Here is a 20,860-nt window from a genome sequence, read left to right as displayed (position 1 = left end):
ACAAAGCACTCGGCCTCCTAACTGTTGTCAGGAAGGCAGCTCATTATCGATTTTGACCCTCTCCGTGTGTGCCGCCCCTCCCTGATGGCACACGCCTTTGTCCTGTCTCCTTGCATTCCAGCCAAGAGAAGACAAACTTCACTTCGCTGACATCTGAGCATCGTTCAAAAGCGTTGTGCGATCCGTGCGTTCTCCCCTGACTTCCATCAGGGCAGAGTTACAGGTCCTCTGCCGGGGCGGGGAGGGGGGGCAGTCCAACAGAATCCGCCAAGCAGAGGAGGAAGCCACAACACACTGCAAGCCGAAGGATGTCTCAGTAAGCGTTTAGATGCGATCCAGTCGGTGGTCAGCGGCACAGGAGGCTACAGGAAAAGGCAGTGGGCACCACAGCAGAAATCACCGCAGACCCACTGAGCATGACAGCCCAGGACACAGATGATCTCTCCAGGAAAGACTTGGCTGCAGCTCTTCTGAATGAGAACTCGGAGTAGGGAGGGGAGAGCAGCCCGCCACCCCAATGTGAGTAGAGTCTGTCTTTCACGCAGGGTGGGAAGCAGGGGGACTAGGGGAGCTGTTGTAACTGGCCCTGTGCCCTAGCCATGGATTCCTGGGGGCCTGTGGTGTCTTGGGGTGGGGGTGGGGGCTGTACATCACGCCTGACTGGGGCTTTTGTTTACAAATCCCTTGTAGAACATTTGCCTGTCAGGAGACAGAACGTACCTTTGGGGTATGGGGAGTGGGAGACTTTGTTGAGAATCCCCCAGGAAAACAGCAAAATCACATCTCATCAACCCTTGGTGTTGAGGGGAAAAGCAGATCGGTATCACAAGCAGCTTTGTCACCCTTGGCCTTTGTGAGGCGACTTGGGAGACTTGGCAAACTGAAGGACAGAAGGACCATGGCCGTGAGAAGCTAGGGCGATCTCTCACAGAAGCCAGATTGCTTTCCAGACTCAAAGTGTTGGTTGACTTCAGTGCCTGCATTGATCTCCTTGCTGTCTAAGGAGCCAGCAGAGGGAAGGGGAGCTGCCCGGACAGGGGTGTGATGGATGGGGAGAAAGAAGTGTCTCCCCTCCCCCAGCACAGGGAAGTTTCTGACCCATAGTTAACCCACTTGGAAAGAGGAGGTGTAGATTCCGTGAGGGAATGGGGAACGGGAATGCTGTGGCCAGGGTACCCAACAGGTAGGCAGGGAAGTTAAACTGGTTGGTCTCAGACTGGTCACCTTGGCGCTCCTCTCCACTCATTGTCAGGGTGGGGGTTGGGGGTGTCTCCCCTTGCATCCCCATCCCCCATCTCCATCTGGCCTGCTTTGTCACTTCAAAGGCAGCCAAGGAAAAGCAGCGCTGCATCTGCTCTGGGCAAAAGGAAGGGAGGGCGGGGCATTGTTCTAAAGGAGAGGCATGGAGACCAGGATCATGAGATGTGAACGTGGGACAGGAAGCTGCTTAGTGGCAGCCTCGTTGGGCCCGCACAGGTTGACAGGAAGGTGCAGAGGAAAGAAAGGAAGACTGGGTCCCCACCCCCCACCCCGCCCCCTGTGTGCACAGCCGCTCCAGGTGAATGCTGGAGGTTCCAGCCAGGAGAGGTTGCTGGGTTCCCAGAGAGAGGGAAGCTGAGCAGTCCAAGCACCGGGTGGTGGTGTGAGGGAGGACTAGGCACCAGGAACAAGGAGACCCAGTTCCTGTTCTTGCAGTCAGTTGTCTGTGCAGATCTGGTGGGGCAGTATCTAAAATCCCATGTCAACCATTTGCCCTGGAGCCTGCGAGGTGCCTTATTTGGCAGAATGTGGATTCTTGGTGATGTGGAGAGGAAAAGGTGTGGGGTAAGGCGTGAGGGGGAGCAGTCTTTACGTAACTAAAAAAACAAAAGTTAGAACTTGAAATTTGCTGCTTGGTCAGCATTTCTCATAATTGGAGTGCTTTTCTGTCTCGAAAACAAAACCGAACAGGAAGACCAAAAAGTCAATTCTCTAAACAAGGGCATCTCGGTCACTTGCAAACATGGCAAGAAGTGTGCCAGGAGGCTCAGTCTCAATGTCTGAGAGGCTGGACTTGTGGTAGGGACAGAGGGTTGCGATGGGTGGGAGTCCGTTTACCTGTAGGTACTGTTTGACTCTATGCTGGACTGGAGCACAGGGTCCGAGTTGAGGGGCTGCACTGAGGTTTCACAGCAACGATCTCTCTGCACCCCCAGAGGTAATCTCGAATGGATTTCTGGTTGTGATCCTAGTATTTGTATGAATTGGGCCATCGCACTTGAGACATTTATTTGTCTGTTGCAGGAAAGGGACTGAAAGGGTGCAGCGAGGAAGTGTGAGGTCAAGGGCATAGGGAAAACTAATGAGTAGAGAAAGGGGGCACATTTGGTTGTGGGAAGGAGATCCTATAGGAAGATATGACTGAATCTGTATATATTGCTGCTATTTGCACTTGGAAGGATTTTTCAGTGTTTGGGCAAACAGCTCAGAAAAACTAAGTTTGAATGGACCACCTAAACAAAAGAGGCTAGTGTACCTGTGTTTATAAGAACAAACTGCTTCCCAATCGTATGGCATCCGAGAACATAGAGCCCCAAAATCTTTTGGCGTGACAATGAAGTTCAAAGGCATCTCCAGCGCTGTTTCTCTATGTCTGGATGCATCTTTATTCTTTCATGGGCTCATTCATTCCACACAGCTTTCTGCAGCAGCCCAGTAGTAATCTCTGCTGGGCTCTTGGAGAAGCCCTTGCTTCAGGTGGACTCCTGCGAGACTTCCTTCTCTTTCACTGCCACACTTTCCCCATATTTTGGGTAGCAGATGGAACTAAAATTTCATCATTCACAAGTTGGGGGAATAACGTTATAATAATCACATCTAGGCAACACTGTCATGTAAGGTGAATCTGTTGTCTGCCGTTGAGTTGATTCTGACTCATAGCAACCCTAGCTAACAAAGTAGAACTGGCCCCCTAAGGTTTCCCAGGCTGGCAACTTGTATGGGAGGGAGCAGTTGCTCTGTCTTTTCTACCACAGAATGGGTTCAAACCACCAACCTTATGGTTAGCAGTTGTCTTAGTCATTTAGTACTGTTATATCAGAAATACCACAAGGGGATGGCTTTGTCAAACAAATTTATTTTCACACTTTTAGGAGTTCAGAAGTCTGAATTCTGAATGCCAGCTCAAGGGGCAGACCTCTCTGTGTGGGCTAGGGAGAAGGAAGGTCCTTGTCTCCTTCCAACACCTGTGGGCCCAGCATTCCTTGGAGACCCACAGATGTCTTGGCACCAGATTTTCTTCAGGCCCAGGAGCTTCTTATCACAAGGACCCTGGGTCCAAAGGAAATATACTGCTCCTGACTCTTTTTCTTGATGGCACTGAGGTCCATCCTTTCTCTTCTTATCCCTTTTAAGATAAAAAGATAATGCATGTCACCCCAGGAAAACTCCCTTTACCAGCCCTATGACCTGAGCAAGGACATGCATCCCACCCTAAGCTCCTGATAACTGATCCAGTAATCACATCAGTTCACAATATAGGAGAGGATCACATCATCGCATAACTGCCACATTATATCATCGCATAACTGCCACCCCACCAAGAACACTAGTGCTACCCGGCCACCTTATATAATTAGAAACCACTTTTAATTCCTACCACAGTCCTGGGAGAAAACATTCTTTTCTTTATTTATAGGAAATAGGAGTCAGAATGGCTTCTAGTTCAAACTTCTTTCTTTCTTTTTATGAATCATTTATTGTATCGAACACATTTGTACACATGTTGCCATCGTCATTTCAAAACATATGTTGCTACTTGAGCCCTTGATATCAGCTCCTCTTTTTTTTCTCTCCCTTTCCTACCATCCCACCCTCGTAAACCCTTGATAAATTACAAATTATTATTATTTTCATATCTTACACTGTCCGCTGTCTCCCTTCACCCATATTTCTGGTTGTTCATCCCCCTGGGGTGGGGGTGAGGAGGATTATACATTAATCATTGCAATTGTTTCCCTCTTTCTCCCCCCACCTTACCCCTACCCTCATGTTATCACTACTCCCATTACTGCTCCTGAGGGGTTTATCTGTCCTGGTTTCCATGTGCTGAGAGCTCTTATCTATGTGCATGCTCTTACATTTGTAAGGTAGAACTGGAGTCATGATAGTGGGGGCTAGGGGGAACATTAACAAGGAATGTTTGTTGTGTGCTATACTGCACCCTGACTGATTTGTCCCTTTCTTGTGACCCTACTATGAGGGGATGTCCAATTATCTACAGATGGGCTTTGGGTCTCCACTCTGGTTCCCCGTACTTTACATCGATATGGTTTTTTTGTTCTGGGTCTTCCGACACCTGATACTGTTGACACCTCATGATCATATAGGCTTGTTTGCTTCTTCCATGTGGACTTTGTTGTTTCCCAGCTAGATGGCTGCTTATTTATCTTCAAGCATTTAAGACCTCAGATACTATATCTTTTAAATAGCTGAGCAACATCAGCTTTCTTCAACACAAGGGAAGGGGAGAGCCAACAAACCCAGGGACAAGGGAATAACAAGTGATGTAAAAGCAATAATGAAAGGTAGCATAGAATGCCTGGGGTTTAATCAAACACAGTGTAGCCGGAAGGAATTACTGAGAGCCGAATGAAGGTTGAACATGATAGTGGGACAGGAGGAATGTAAAAGGAAAGAGAGGAAAGAATTAGGAGGCCAAAGATATTTATAGAGGTCTAAATACAGCCACGTATATATGTAAATGTATTAATATATAATGATAGGGATGTAGGTCTATGGACATATATTTATAGGTTAAGTATTAAGATAGCAGACAGACAATGGGCCTCTATTTATGCCCTCCCTCAATGCAAAAACACTTTGTTCTAATAACCTGGCATTCTGTGATACCTTCCCGACACGATTGCTGAAGAGAAAATGGTTCAGATTTCTTATGGCTATACCATGGCCAATTATCTTCTTCTTTTTCCCCCCAATTGCCTTCTTCAGAGATTTGAGTTTGACTGAAAGCAACTGTGAAAGATGCCTGCATCCTCCAGGTCTTCACCGTTAGGCCAAGTGGCAGGGTCTGAGATGAAGAATAGTGCCTTTGGGCACAGCATTTCCTTTGCTTTCCAATTGCATGGTTGGTATTTTCAATGAATGTGCTTCAAAATGGGCCCTGTTGGTGCAGGGGCTGAGGGCTTGGCTGCTCCCCGAAAGGTCAGTGGTTTGAGCCTACCAGCAGCACTAGCCAAAGAAGCTCTCAGCTGCTTGCCCTCCTAGCAGGAGTGGATTTTAAAAAAAATAAGGATGAGTGGCCGTTGCTGAGTCCATCAGAGCCACAGAGACTCCAGGGCCGGGTTTTCGGAAGGACATCATTACGCCTTTCTGCCCTGGTGGCTCTGGATGAACGGAAATTGTCAACCTCTTGAGCACCTTAACCTTTTGCATCATGCAGGGGCTCCAGATGTTGACTACCCTCTGCCTCCAAGTCCATTCCAGCTCATAGACACCCCTCAATAGGACGTGCCAAGTGGGCAATTTCTGTGTGTGGGGGGGTGGGAGGGTGGTCCTGGAATGACCCAGGAAGCTGCAAAAGCCCATATCTACCCTTTCTCCTGGATTATGGCTTTACAGCACAAAAGATTTTCATTGCCTAAGGGGCACTGAGTAATTCCTAACCCCCCCGAAAAGGGGTGGTAGGTCAAACGAGTCTGGGAACCTATGCTGTAAATCTGTATGAGGGCATTTGGCTTCCACTTTCTCCCCCAGATCAGCTGGTGGGTTTGACCCACTGACCTAGCCCTTAGTAGTCCAGCACTTACCTGATCGTGTCACCGGGGCTCCCTATAGAAAGAGACAGACCTTTAAGAATCCCTTCTGCCCGAGGGCCTGCTCGGTTACTGGTGAGTTACTGTGGCTCAGTTACTGGTGCCTTTGGTTTGCTTTGATGGTTACCCAGGATGCCAGGAAGGAGTCACTGTCTGCAACATGCTATTCACTTTGGCCATTTGGCGAAAAGAAGAGCTCACATGACATCGCCTTACCTTTGAGACTGTTGCTGTGAGCCAGTGCTGTCTGTCCTGCGACGTCCGGAAGCAACATGTACAGCGCCCCCTTGCAGCTGCAAGTGCACGCTGTCACTGTTTCCAGCATTCATGCTGTCCCCAAGACAGCTTGGTTCCCGTAATTGGAACCAGGAGATGGCCCGGGCCTGTGCCCAACTTTCCATCTGTTCCAGAACTCGGGGTGGCACCATTTAGAGTCAGAAAAGGATAGGAAAAGAGAGCTGCGGGAAAAGCTGGCTAAACACCCCAAGAAGAGAGCCCCTCTCGGGCAGTGTGGACCACAGGCATCTGACTTGCTAGGGAAATCTGCATTGCAGGGTGGGGGGCCCACAAAGCACAACCTGGTGGGCCTTTTGTGGTCAGTGCTGTGACCTGCCCGGATAGCGTGGTTGTACGCACTCGGTGGTGCTTGAGGTCTGGGATAATCCACCCTCTGCTACCCAGAGCAGAAATGCACACCACACCTACAGCGCAGCATGGTCCCCTGGAGGGTCCATGAAGAGGGGAGCAGAGCGGGGGGAATGATACCAAGGGCTCAAGCAGAAAGAAAATGTTTTGAGAATGATGATGGCAGCATTTGTACAAATGTGCTTGGCACAATGGATCTAAGTATGGATTGTGATAAGATCTGTGAGATCCCCCATTAAAATGATTAAAAAAAGAAAAAAAGGGAAGAAGAGGCAGCGGCTGGCACTGGTTCTCCTGTGGCAAAGTTGGGCAGGCTCACGTTGGCACAGTTAGTCCCATGCAGTGTCTGTATTCCATGCTGCCCTCCACCTGGACGCTCGGCTGGGGCTTTGCTGTGTTGAGGGTACTTGCCTCCCAGAGTGGCCCCTCGCCCCCAGCTTTCCTGCCCCTGAAATGAGCAATCATAGCATGCCTTAGCTCGAGAGGGGCAGGGGTGCGGCCGCCCTGCGTGTTGTGGTGCTGATGGCAGCTTTGTTTTGTAACCCCCAGGTCCTGAAGATGGCATAGCACAAAGACACCCTCCAATGACAGGGAGCATCTTTATCTGTGGGTGCCACCTCCGGCTGGTGGCTTCCTGTTGATCTGAAGGAACTTGCCTACCGTCTTTCCTGAAAACCTCATTCTCTCCTAATTCATGAGCCAGCAGGATGCGGTCGCTGCGCTTTCCGAACGCCTTCTCATAGCTGCGTACAAAGGCCAAGCGGAGAATGTGGTTCAGCTCATCAACAAGGGCGCCAAGGTAGCGGTTACCAAGGTAACGGGAGAAGAAACTCTTTAGCCATTCCCTGGGAACCAGCTTGCCTCCTAACCATTGTCTGCAAAACTGTTGTGTTTGGTTCACGGCTTTCAAAGAACTCGCTCTTCTTGCAGTGAGGGGGGTTGGGGAGAAGGAGGGGCAACTACAGGGCTCTCAGTGCCATCTTTGAAAGGGACTAACTTGTCATTAGCATTTGACAGGCTTGAGAATCACAGGGTGCCTTTTCCTGCCTACTCCTTCTGGACCGGGATCTCTTGGGAGAAGTTGGGACACAAAGGCTTACTGGGGGAGGTCTCTGTTGGATAATCCCGTAAGATAGGCTGGCTAGGCAGCCCCCCAGCCTGCTCCACAGCCCGTCACCCCATCTGCGCAGTGGTGGGCCTGGATGAGATGAGTGCCACTTTGGAGTCTGATTTTAGATGGGTCAGGACCCTGCCTCACACCAACAGATAACGTTGTGACAGACGAGAGCATGCTGGCCCAAGGGCAGTTTCAGAGTCAGACCCGAAGGAAAGCAATCTTTGCACAGGCAGGCAACAATTTGAAATACATACGCCAAGTAACAGTGGAGTCAACCCTTACCACGTACTCAGCATTGCTCTTAGCCCCTGCCCCGTCCTGACGCATTTCCTTCCCACAGCAGCCCCCATCCTGACTGTAGGTAGAGATGCAGAGACTGGGGGACAGGGAGGTTTAAGGAACTAGCTCAGTGTCCCACAGCCGCCGCGAGGCAGAGGTGCAGTTTTCAAAGGCCCTGTCTGCAGACCACGCACAGAGCTGTGCAAAGACTGGCCAGGGTGCATGCGCTTCCTGGTTAATGCCTGCAGTCTGTGGACAGCAAACCTGAGGGAGCCGGAACTTGGCGGGGCTGCCCTGTTTGTCCGGATCAGGCTGCAGGTTTGCTGCTTTTCTATTGCTCTTTCCAGTAGAAACGATGTGAAGTTTCCTCCTCTGACAGGTCTCTGCCTCAGATGGACTCTTAATTTTCACTTAGCAGAATACTTTTGAGATTCATCACCGTTGTATGCCTGCTGCCCGTTGTATGCTACATTACATTTTGGGTATTTGTTACCACTTAGTTGACATTTTATTTATTTGTTTTCCTCTTGTTTGGGGCTTGCTGTACACTGAACTGTGTGGTCCCCAGTAAGTGCTGTAGATCCTAATCTCTCGGGCTGGTGTGGTTCCATCCCATTTGGGAATGGATGTCTCTGTTAATCAGACAGCATGAGAATAGGGTGTGCCTTACATCACGGCTCTTTGGAAATACAAGAGATGAGCAAGCAAGCAAAAGACACAGACAGGGGAAGAGAGATGGGAAGTCCTCTGAAGATGGCCTAGGGGACAAAGCTCATGTGGGTCAGGACCTTCCTCCAGAGGCTCCAGGGGGAAGCCTTTGCCCCCTGCAGCTGGCTCTCTCAAGTGGACTTCGAGCCTCCTAAATGGTGAGGAAATCCATTTCTGTCTCCGCAAACCACCCACGTGTATCATTTCTGGTACCACAGCAAAAGATAACAGACAGAATAATGTCTGTTGTGAATAATGCTTCTGTGGATGTCCACGTACAAACCTTCACCTGGACGTATATTTTCAATTCTCTTGGGTGTAAACCTAGGAGTTGCTAAGTCACATGGTAAATCCACATGTAGCAGCCATGTATAGAAACTGCCCAACTATATTCTAGCGTGGTTGCGGCCATTTTACATTTCCACAGTGTGGTAACAAAATAATCTGTTGTCAGTTTGAGACCTAGGAATGAAGGGGTGGAATTTAGTCTGTCAACCAGGTCGCAGCTTGATGACTTAATTTGGAGGTGCTAAGGAGATAAATAGCTTGCTGGAGGTAGGACACACTCACTCCCTGTGAGACATTGCAGCTGACAAGACATGGAGCTACGCTAGTGCCCTGAGCTGGAGGAGCCATGCAGAGACCCCTGCCAGCGCTGAGATACTTCCAACAGCACTGGATCCACAAGACTTACCACCCACTGGCCTGGGATCTTCCGGCATTTGGCATTATTGTATGGCTGCGTGAGTCTAAAGAATTCGTGGACTAGTATTGGGCATATGGGCTAATATTGGACTTAGGGACTTGATCTGGATTGGACTGGGATGTTTTCTTAATGCACAATTACTCTTTATATAAACCTCTTGCACATACATGAGTGTCTTATGAATTTGTTTCTCTAGTCTACCCAGACTAACACACACAGCACCATCAAAAGTGCCTCCATTGCTCCGTGCCCTGGTCAGTATTTGTTATTGTGTCTTTAAAATTTTTTACTTTTAAAGTTGATTTTTATCAAAGTAATGCACACACACAAGAGCTTGAAAAATGTGGGTTTAAATAGCTGCCAGAAGACTTCGGTCAAAAGACAGCTCGCCCCTTGCCGACCCCCATTCTGTCTGAAGAAGAGACTTAAAATCTCTCACCTTTTGGTTTCCTGGCGTTTGCATTCACTCTGTAATCCACACCCACATCCACATCCAGCCATTTGATCAATCCATCTCATTTTTGATTTAAAAGAACATTTTGAATGTTATCTTGATCTTTATGTTGTGCACGCACAACTGCACAAACTACTGTGTTTGCCGGCCCACCGCTGAGGCCCAGCACACCTTCATCTTGTTCAGTCGATCCTTTGTGTGTTTATCTCCTTATCCCTCAATGACCTCGCTAATACTTGGTTTTTCAGTTTTAGGCCTTCTGTGTTCACAGGAGAACATCTTAAAAATATGAAAATTGAATACTTAAGATTTGCTTTTCTTTTGTCTACCCCTTTCTGCATGCACACATTGCCACCTACCTCCCCTTTCAGTATAGTGATGTAGAACCTAAATGGCAGTAGTATTGAGTCTTTATATTCATGATGCTTGTCATTGAACTATGTGACCTACTGTAAATGCGTTTCCTTTCCTGCAATATTTGTTTATACCAGGGCCAGTGATTGTCTACTGCAGCCATTCTCAACCTGTGGGTCACGACCCCTTTGGAGGTTGAACGACCCTTTCACAAGGGTCTCCCAATTCATAACAGTAGCAAAATTATAGTTATGAAGTACAATGAAAATAATTTCACGATTGGGGTCCACTGTATGAAAGAGTCGCAGCTTTAGGAAGGTTGAGAACCACTGCTCTAGTGTTTGTTTCCTTGGTTTCGGCTCAAGTAGCACTGATTCATCTCCGTACTCCAGCCCCGTCGAGAACACTTTTATTGAGAATGTCCAAGCAGGCTCTGACTGTAGGCTCCTGGGCTGCTGGCATTTGTTTGGGAACTACGTGTATCACTCTCTGGCTTCTTTTGTTGTTGTTTTGCTTTGTGAATGTCCTCATTTGGGTGCGTTGTATCAACTGTAGACCATTTCAGAGTAATAGGCATAGTCACCGGGTGCTGTCTGCATGGTAACCATGAAGCACAGGCATTAATTAACACAAAGTACCACATGCAGGTGGCTTTAAAGAGCAGGCGTTCATTTTCTCAGTTCCATGAGACTAGAAGTCTGAATTCAGGTGGTGCTTTCAGGGGGAGTTATTTTTCTATTTTAGCTGCCAGTAATCTTTGGTGTTCCTACACACAGCAAACTCTGGGAAGCTTGCCCCTCAGGGTTGGCAGTTCAAACCTGCAAGCTGCTCCCGGGGAGAAAGCGGACCCTGCTGGCCCCGGGGAAGAGTGTCACCCTCCAAACCCTGAATAGGGTGCTATGAGTCAGAATTGACTCCAGGGGAGTAATTTTTTGTGGGGGAGGAAACTCGTAGAAGCATCTTCTGTGAATGTTTAGCTTCATATTGTATTGTTCATCCAACTCTGGCATGCCTTTCTAACATTAAAAAAAAAATCCCCTATTTTCAAACAAGCTCATATTTATAGGTGCAGAGGCTCATACTACAGCACATTCTCGAAGAGGACAATCCAATCCAGAAAACCCACGTGGCTATGAAAATTTCCTAGGAAAACAAGGAACTGAATTTTTTGGATCATTTTATTGAGGGTTCATACAATTTTTATCACAATCCTTACATATATCCATTATGTTAAGCACATTTGTATATATGTTGCCATCATCATTCTCAAAACTTTTGCTTTCTACTTGAGCCCTTGGTATCAGCTCCTCATTTTTGGCCCTTCTCTCCCTGTTCCCCCCTCCCTCATGAACCCTTGATAATTTATAAATTATTATTATTTTTTCATGTATTACACTGTCCGACATATCCCTTCACCACTTTTCTGTTGTCCATTGCCCAGGGAGGGGGTTATTTGTAGATCCTTGTGATCAGTTCCCCCTTTCTACCCCACCTTCCCCTTACCCTCTTGGTATCATGACTCTCATTATTGGTCCCGAGGGAATCATCTGTCCTAGATTCCCTGTGTTTCCAGTTCCTGTCTGTACCAGTGTACATCATCTAGTCTAGCCGGATTTGTAAGGTGGAATTGGGATCATGATAGTTGTGGGGGTGGGGGAGGAAGCATTTAGGAACTAGAGGAAAGTTGTATGCTTCATCATTGCTACACTGCACCCTGACTGGCTCGTCTCCTCCCCGCGACCCTTCTGTAAGGGGATATCCAGTTGCCCACAGATGGACTTTGGGGCCCAAATCTGCATCCCCCCCCCTCATTCACTATGATATGATTTTTTTGTTCCTTGATGCCTGATACCTGATCCATTTTACACCTCATGATCACACAGGCTGGTGTTCCTCTTCCATGTGGGCTTTTTTGCTTCTGAGCTAGATGGCCGCTTGTTTATCTTCAAGCCTTTAAGACCCCAGACGCTATATCTTTTGATAGCTGGGCACCATCAGCTTTCTTCACCACATTTGCTTTGTCTTCAGTGATCATGTCAGTGATCATGTCAGGAAGGTGAGCATTATGGAATGCCAATTTTATAGAACAAAGTATTCTTGCATTGTGGGAATACTTGAGTGGAGGCCAATGTTCACCTGCTACCTTAATATTAAACCTATAAATACATGCACATAGTACACATGCACATAGATTTATTTCCCCATTGTCATATATAAATATATTTACATATGTTTAAGCCTGTATTTCAACATCTATAAATGCCCTTGGCCTCCTAGTTCTTTCCTCTATGTCCTTTTATTTTTCTCTTGTCCTACTATCATGCTCAGTCTTCAATTGGGTTTCACTTGTTCCTCTCGGTTACATTACCCTTGATCGAGCCCTACCAGGCCTCATATACTCTCCTCACCGTCGATTTTGGATCACTTGTTCCCTTGTCCCTGGGTTTGTTAGCACCTACTTCCTAAACAACCTCCCCCTGCCTCCCCCTCTCCCATTCTACCTCCACCCCCACCCTGAACCATCTTATCCCACCTATCTTATCTAGATAGACCTGTTGAGATAATAATATGCCCAAAAAACAAGACAGAGCAAAACAAAGCAACAAAAGAAAACAAAATAACAACAAAACAATGGCAATAAAAAGAAAAGCCTGAAAATAGTTCAAGGTCTGTTTGTTGACCTTTAGTAGTGTTTTCTGGTCCAGTCTGATGGGGCACCATGCCTTGGTCCCAAAGTCTATTTTTGGTATTCCCTGGGGACTTCCTTGCTCTGTTCCCTTTGCTCTTCTGTTGTATACCCTTAGTGTTTTGCCTCAGTGTGGTGGGGTCAGATCGTGTCTCTCATATCTGGACACCACATTGTGGGTGCGCAGAACTCCCTACTGAATTGACATGTGGGATCAGAGTTAACTTCTTGAATTTCAGTTTTTGATACAGCAGAAACGTCTTGGGTTTGGAACCCCAAGCCCTGGTGTCAGGGCCTTCTGATCATGAGCCAGAGAGCCCCCAAACCAGTCTTCTCAGTTTTTATCTGTAAAGGTGGGCCTACTCCAACCTGGTCCCTTTCGTGCTCTGTCGTGCCCCTTGGGCCAGCGATGAAATGCTCACTGTCGTGATGTGTTGGCCATGCTCTACTCTCCACCACGTTGGTCTCCTTCAACCAGATGATTTGCCTTAATTAACTCTCCAGAAAAAGACAAACCCAAGAAATGTTGGCCCTGGTGCTGCCCCTCCGCTGACTAACGCCTGTTACTGGAGCTGGGGCTTTGCAGACTTGCTCTCTTTGGTGCTTTGGCCCCTGCTCTTTCGTGTGGCCCCACTGGCCTATCCATACCATATTCTATGTACTTCCCCTCCCCACCCCTGTTGTGAGAACCAAATGACCTCTGGGTGTGGGTGGGACAAAGCACCCCTAGCTGAGAACCAATTTCTTCACAAACTTTACCGTTTGCACCACAAGGGCTGAGCGGGATAAGGCCTGGTGTCACATAACATGTGTATGGGCACAAACTGTTGTGTGCTTTTGAAAATCCCTCCAGTGCCTGGCCCAGGATGCCCACGGGAGGCCCGTGTATGTTGAGTAGACGAGGTGAATGATGCTGTTGATTGTAAAATGCCTACCCTTAGTTTGGGCTTGTTAGGGCTCAGAAGTGCTCCTAGAAATGCTCTGGAAGTAGGAACTCCTTCTGCCTCCACCCCAAATCGGTTCTCCATGCTGCAGCGACAAGAAAATTGAGCAAAGTAGGGAGCAGAAATCTAACCCAGGTCTCAGGTGGAGAAGGTCAGGCTGGGGCCTGAGCCTGGTCTCTGCTTGCGGAGTGCTTGCTCTTCACCACTGTTGGTGTGTTCACCACTGTGTTGTTGACAACCCTAAACTACTCGTAATTCTATTCTGCGTGTGTTTTCTCAAGAGAGCAGGAGAGGGATTTTATTTTATTGTTATTATTATTTTTTTAAATATGGAACACTTCATGAATTTGCGTGTCATTCTTGCGCAGGGGCCATGCTAATCTTCTCTGTATCATTCCAATTTTAGTATTGTGTCGCTGAAGCGAGCACGAGAGGGATTTTAATAGAACAGTATTCCTAGTAGGGAGGTCTCTCCTGTGTAGTGCCTACAGCATGCCCAGAGAGGAGGGCAAACCCCGGGAGCTGAACACACGCTGGAACAACAATCCCTCCTCCTAGGCACTGGGGTGCTTTTGTTTTCAAATCATTTTACTGGTTCCTCTTACAGCTCTTATAACATTCCTTACATCAGTGGTATCAAGCATATTTGTACATATGTTGCCATCATCATTTTCTAAACAGTTACTTTCCATTTGAGTTGTTGGTATCAGCTCCTCATTTTTCTCTCTCTCCCACCCTCATGACCCCTTGATAAATTATAAATTATTATTATTTTCATATCTTACACCAACTGCTGTGTCCCTTTACCCATGTTTCTGTTGTTCCTCCACCGCCCGAGGGCGGGGATTGGTGTTGGGGTTATGCATTGATCATTTCATTTAGTCCTCCTCACTGGGAGTTGGCCTTTCATGGTGAATGGCAGAGACCAGTGCATGCTGCTTGCTCATTAGGTCCACCTGGGAGTCGTATGTGTGAGTCGCCTGCTGGAGCCGGAGCTGCTCTGACGTCCCCACAGGGCGCACCCTGGCAGGACAAACCATCACCCCAGAGGCGTGGATGGTGGATGGAAGGCCCAGGTGACCCATTCTGGTGCCGGGCAGGTTGGATGAAAGGGCACCTTCAGAAGGTCCAGGGCAGGAGTTCATGACCTTGGGCTGCCCATTTGAACCATGTGGAACTTTAAGAACACCTGACCCCAACCTAGATTGGTGGAATTAAAAACCTTCTGGCAGAAGTCTCCGATGGATACTTGTTTTGACAGGTGTCTATTTTAAAACAGAGTTGGAAACCACTGGCTTCAGACAGCGGTTCTCAGAGTATGGGCCTCAACTAGCAATTGCCTCTCCATAGATCTTGCTAGAAATGCAAATTCTCAGCCCTTCTGAACCTGAAACCCTGGAAGGAGGCCCCCCAACCTTTAACCCGCCCAGCATGTGTCCAGAGGACTGTGGGGCCCCTGGGTGGCAAGACTGGTTAAGCATTCCACCACGAAACACAAGGTTGCAGGTCAAATCCACCCAGGTACGCCCCAGAAGAAGGCCTGGCAATCCACTTTGGAAAGATCACAGCCACAGAAAACCCTACAGACTCCCTGTTGATTCCGTGGCACCAGTCTAGCTTCCCGCTGAAGCTCGGGAACTCCTGGCTGGAAGCATAATGTTTTTGGGTTTTTTTTTTAAGCATAATGTTATTGCAAAAAGCAAGGCGTTTTATTTGATCTGTGAATGCAGCTGTGCAAAGTGCTGATAGAAAACATACTGAAGGAGGCTGGATGCAAATAAGAATAGTCCCATTTGGGTGGAGACCTTTTAGATAATCTGGTTTTTGTATTCCCCCCAAAATTTTAATAGCGTCATTTTTCTGATTGCTCGTTTAAGATATGGGGAGCTCTGCGTTGTAGTGCTCTGTACCTGACAGTGGGGGAAAAGCACTGTGAAAAACTGTAGCCAGTGGACTGATTCTTGCTCGGACAGGCTCAGAGTGACAGGTTAAGCCTGAGGACCTGAAGCTGCCTGGGGAATGGTGACCAAGGGGCAGGACGAAATCAAATAGGTGTTGATTGGAGCAGGGATTGGAAACGGGCCTGTCAGACAGTTTCCCGTCTGTGTAACGGAAACTTTCTGCTGATCTGGCTAGGGATTTGAAACCAGCAGCCGCTCCATGGAGAAAGAAGAGCCTTCCGCTGCGATAAGATTTACAGTCCCGGAAGCTCACGGGTTAGTGAGACCACTGACCTTACAGGGTGGCTGTGAATCAGCATGGCCTGCATGGCGGTCCGTTGGGTTTGGGTTTTGGAAAGTGCCTTCCCCAGCAGCCCTGGTATTGGAATGGGTTATGTGTTGGGCTGCTAAGGACAAGATCAGCAGTTCGAAACCACCAGTCACTCCACAGGCTGTCAGGAGAATACCCACGGGAACAGCTCTACCCTGCCCTGGAGGGTCGCTGTGAGTCAGAATTGCCTCAGTGGCAGTGAGAAAGTGCCCTCCAGGGTGGCCTGGTCTGAGCCAGCGCATGTGCCAGCCCTGCTTCTGATGATTAATGTTCCCTTGGACAAACCCGTTAGCGTACTGGGGCTTCCGCGGCCCCACCGGTAGCACCGGGTTGCTGATGAGACTGCTTCTTGGGGTCTCCTGTGACTGGACCCCCTGGGGCTCCTTGGCCCATGGCCTCTTTGCCAGCTTCTCTTTGGACAACTCTTTCCCATCACTGTCTCGGGGTTCAGGTTGTTCGACCAGCATCCAGTCACGTCTCCTCAAAATGTGATGAACTGTCCTGTGTTTAAGAACACATTCCAAGACTTGGTGGTCGTTTCCTATGAGAAGTCAAAGTGAGATACTGATTGGTGACAGTACTTATTGATGACAGGTGGAGCCTACCTTTTTGCGCCATCTGTTCAGCTGCGGGAGGAGCCCTGGTGGCACAGTGGTTAAGTGCTCAGGCACTAACTGCTAAGTGGCTAGAACCCTCCAGCCACCCCCAGAATAAAGGTGTGACGGCCAGCTTCAGTAGAGATGGACAGCCGTGGAAGCCCGACTTTGAACCCGTTCATTCTGTTTGAACTCCTTCCTGGCTGAGCATTTGTCTTTCCGCCCTCGATAGACTGGATCATGAAGCTACATGCTAACGAGATCGCCAGTGTTTCTTACAGCTCTCCAGGTCATTCTTTTGTATCTCTAGGGATCTTGTTGACACGTAGATTCTGATTTACTATGTCTGGGGTGGAAAGGGAATTCTCAGCAGGGGAGAAGGCCAGGAGGAAGCAGTTCAAATCTCTGCTTAGAAGGCAGCTCTGTGGGGTAGTTGACTGTCTTGTAGGGGTGCTGTGAGTCAAAGTCTCCTCACTGGCCTGGGGTTCGGTTGGGTCAGCTGTGGACAGTTCACGTCAATAGGAATGTGCGCTCTGTGGAAATCAAAGGGATTTATTGAGAGTCCACATTAGTTCAAACCAGGGGCATGTCTAATCTCAATGTAAAATAACATGCTCCAAACAATGGGGTAACAGGGACATATTGATGAGGGGAAATCAAGGACTACAGGTACAGTGTTCTGGTTGGAAGATACAAGAGCCAGGAAGCCAGAGGTGGGAGACTCACTTGAAGCAGGTTGGAAACATGGACGTGGTCTGTTGCTCTTGGTTAGTTGAGGAGAGTTTGCAGAGTGGTCGTGGGAAACTCTTCCTGAAGGCGATCTTAAATGTAACCACAATGTTAAACTGTGCTGTATACTATGCTAAACTACCTGTCCTTTGTTACATACTTGAGGCTGCCTGAGGATTTGACAGTGGCAGGAGAAATCCTATGTTACGTACTTAAGTCTTTCTAAGCGTGAAAAAGCAAAAGCTAAGATGGAATTGGGGCTCAAGACTGGCTGACATTCTGTGACAAGTAAAGCGCCTCTACTTTGGAATTCATGCACATCCCTTTTGAAAATATTTAAAGGTTAAATAATACCATGCAGCCAGCAAAGGAAGGTCACTCTTTTTAACCTATCTCAGGTGGTGCCTTTTTTATGAAGGCTTTTTATAGTCTTCTTTCTTGGGAATAATTTTTTCTTAATTAAGGATTCTAATTTTAACGTGAGCTCTGACTTCTTTCTTGTTTCCTGAACCATTCTTTTGCTTTGATTGGATTTCATGGTTAGAAATGAAGATCATTTGTTGTCTGTTATTTTTGTTTCCCTCCACAGAGAAGTTACTGTGGTAAATAGATCTTTATTAAGGTCAAGGGTTTTATCCTGCTACAGTTGTCAGTAAAAGTCATTGGGGTGTCTTGTTGAGGTGCTACGTGGGACTTTAGACCCTTATTTGGGGCGGGGGAGGTATCTCGCTACGATGAGGCTGTGGTTAGACAATGTTGGAAGAAGGAGGTGGAAGTCTGTCTGTCTGAGATTTGAGTGAGGAAGTGCCCTTGAGAGTCTGGTGAACCTGAGTTGGACAGTCAGCTCGCTGATATGAGCTGCTTGTCATGATAGCGTGTTCCTGCTCCTGGATGTGAGTCTCCCTCGGGGCAATGACCTTGCTCATTAGGAGCCTGCATGCTAAGGACAATTGAAGGGGGGAGAGCTTTCTCTGTGACCCAACAATGGGTCTAAGGAATATACATGGGTGCACAAGGCAACTCGCACACAAATGTGCTCTATAAACCACTGCAGACAACCTGGTGCCCATCAGTAGGGGAATGAGTGAAATAACTTGGAATAAGTGAACTGGAACTGTTAGATCTCTCTGGAGCTAGATCTATACCTCGCGAGACGCCGAAGCCTGGTTTGTGATCCACGTGAGTTTTATGAGCGTTAGAAGTTTTAGGTTTACACAGCACCCATAGGACTCCTCCCAAACATGCAGCCTGGAGGAAGCTGCTCAGCGTCACACAGAAAAGGTGTCACTGTACTCTGGGCTCCTGCCTTTTCAAGGATTCCATGGGGAGGTATGGTGGATGACCCCTGAGCGACCCCATTGGCTGAATTGAATTCACCTGGCCTAGGTGGGCCTATTCAGGTTCAGCGTCCACCCATGCCTAGCGGGCGGGAAACCTGAACCTCTGAGCATGTGCAGTGCGGCACTCCTTTGTTTCCTTAGCTTGGCCCTCTGGGCATGCGTTAACGGACATCCCCCAGCCCTATGCTAGCCTACCTAACAACTACATGTGACAAACTAGACCCCAAATTGCAATGTTGGGCAAAATGATTACAGAAGGATATGTACAATTTAGTACCATTTGTAACTCTTTGCCATCAAGCCTTTTCTGACTCCAACCAACCCCGATAGAGGGTTATGGAGGCTGTAAATCATTACGGGCGCAGACATCCTGAGCACTTTCCCTCAGAGCCCCTGGTGGGTTTGAACCACCAACCTTGCGATTACTCGCCCAATGTTCAACTCACAGTGCCACGAGGGCTCCTTGATAGCATTTATAGAGGGTTTGAAATAAGCAAAACAACACATATTGCCTGTGCTTACAAACCTATAGTAAAACACTAATGAAATGCACAGGAATGAGGAATTCCAATTTCAGAACAGTGGGGTATCCGGGGTTGGAGGAGAAATGAGATTTAGGAGTAGTTAAACGGAACTTCAGTGTTTTATCTAATGTTTTCCTAAAATGGCTTTGGCTGTGTACATTTAAAAACATTCATTATATTTTTTAATGGAGCGGAGCAAATGAGCTAACCCATGGTTGGCAGTTCAAGTTCACTCTGAAGCAGAGGCTCCTTGGGAGCAAGAACTGGGAATCTACTTCAGAAAAATCAGCCCCTGGCAGCAGGATGGAGCCCACGGCCCCTCTGACACACGTGGGTTGCCCTGAGCTGAATCAACTGGATGGTCACTGGCATATTTTTAATGCCTGCGGAACCACAAGATTTTAAAGTGTGTTCTTCAAAAGAGGGTGCATTTGACCAGCATTTTACATAAATAACCAGCTGGATTTTCTGGGGCTGATTGCCTTATTGTTTTCCTGTTCTCCAACCCTCAGAGGAGATATGAAGCCTCATATTACAGCTCTCATAAAGTTTGATGAGTGGAGATTAGAAATGATGGCCTAAAAGAACTTTTTCATTTTGAGCATATTTTGTACATCGATTACGCATTAGTAACTAGAGTTAAAGAAACAAATAACTGGCTTAACGGAGACAAACATGAATTTCGGATGAAAAGATAAGAATCTTCTGCCAAAGGGTGATGAAGAAATCAGGTGCTGGGCTATCAGAAAAGAATGGTGGCTGGAGTCTTAAAGGCTTGTCTTAAAAGAAGCAGCCATCTAAGGGAGGTGTCCACATGGAAAACGCACATAGTCTGTGTGATCTAAGCATTGTAAATAATAACATCTAAGAATAGAGGAGGGAACTGTGTCAGACTTTACAATCTGAGCATCCAGCTTACAGAAACTGTGGATGGCAACGAAAGCCCCAAATCCATGTGCAGGGTCCCCAAGTGGATTTAGCCTCTGGAGAATCCCTGGCTATTAGCCAGGGATACAGAGAGCCTGGCTGTCAGACAGAGCTCATTGGACAGTGATTAATGCAGACCAAGTTAGGTTAAAATTTAACACCTTATCGTTTATTTTCCCTTTTGACTCATTTTAAACTTCTAGTCTTTAATATTTTCTGTTTATTTTTTAACTGACATTTTTCTGTTTTCTACTGTTACTGTTATAGGGTTGGGGGGGTGTATGTTTTATTTTGTATGAAATCCAGGATAGCTAAATCTTTAGGGCTAGTAACTGGACTAGGGTTATGGCACGGGAGGTTGGGGGAAAGAGGGAGCTAGTGATAATGAAGGAAGTGTTTCAAAATTGATTATGGTGACAATTGTTGAACTCTTTAATGTGTTTCAACCATTGGATTACATGGTATGTGAATTATATGTCAATAAAACTGTTAAACACATTTTTAAAAAATCTTCTGCCACAGTAAGAACGAGAAAATGATTTCCCTAAAAGCCACCATGGAAATCTCGCTTTCATCCCCTCAGGGGAGTGGATTAATGGTATTTCTTTTGCGTTGACAGCATGGCCGGACCCCCCTGCATCTTGCTGCCAATAAGGGCCATCTGTCTGTGGTCCAGATCTTGCTGAAGGCCGGCTGTGACCTCGATGTCCAGGATGATGTGAGTAGAAGCATCGTTCTCTCAGTTATCAGATGAGAAGGTGGTAGGT

The 20,860-nt window shown here is 47.5% G+C and overlaps 1 protein-coding gene and 1 non-coding gene across 4 annotated transcripts in view; one reads left to right on the top strand and one right to left on the bottom strand.

Annotated features, from left to right (window-relative positions):
- Window positions 1–20,860, top strand: part of ANKRD6 (ankyrin repeat domain 6) — a 188,990-nt gene that overhangs the window by 127,526 nt on the left and 40,604 nt on the right. Inside the window, exons 1-3 of one of the 3 annotated variants that reach the window (XM_075554770.1) lie at window positions 153–519; window positions 7,008–7,272; window positions 20,713–20,811. In XM_075554770.1, coding sequence (XP_075410885.1) covers window positions 7,153–7,272; window positions 20,713–20,811 — 219 coding nt within the window. In that variant the 5' untranslated portion in view covers window positions 153–519; window positions 7,008–7,152. Of the gene's footprint in view, window positions 1–152; window positions 520–7,007; window positions 7,273–20,712; window positions 20,812–20,860 lie in introns of those variants that run through there. The other 2 variants (XM_075554771.1, XM_075554769.1) reach the window with 2 other exon arrangements.
- On the bottom strand, window positions 14,030–14,133 carry LOC142453931 (U6 spliceosomal RNA). Its single transcript, XR_012785485.1, has one exon. It is a non-coding gene; the product is annotated as a U6 spliceosomal RNA (small nuclear RNA).

The sequence above is a fragment of the Tenrec ecaudatus genome, chromosome 7 (assembly GCF_050624435.1).
Source record: "Tenrec ecaudatus isolate mTenEca1 chromosome 7, mTenEca1.hap1, whole genome shotgun sequence".
In the NCBI taxonomy this organism is placed as follows: domain Eukaryota; kingdom Metazoa; phylum Chordata; class Mammalia; order Afrosoricida; family Tenrecidae; genus Tenrec; species Tenrec ecaudatus.
Note: the sequence above shows the minus strand (reverse complement) of the source record. Positions and strands in the feature narration are given on the sequence as shown.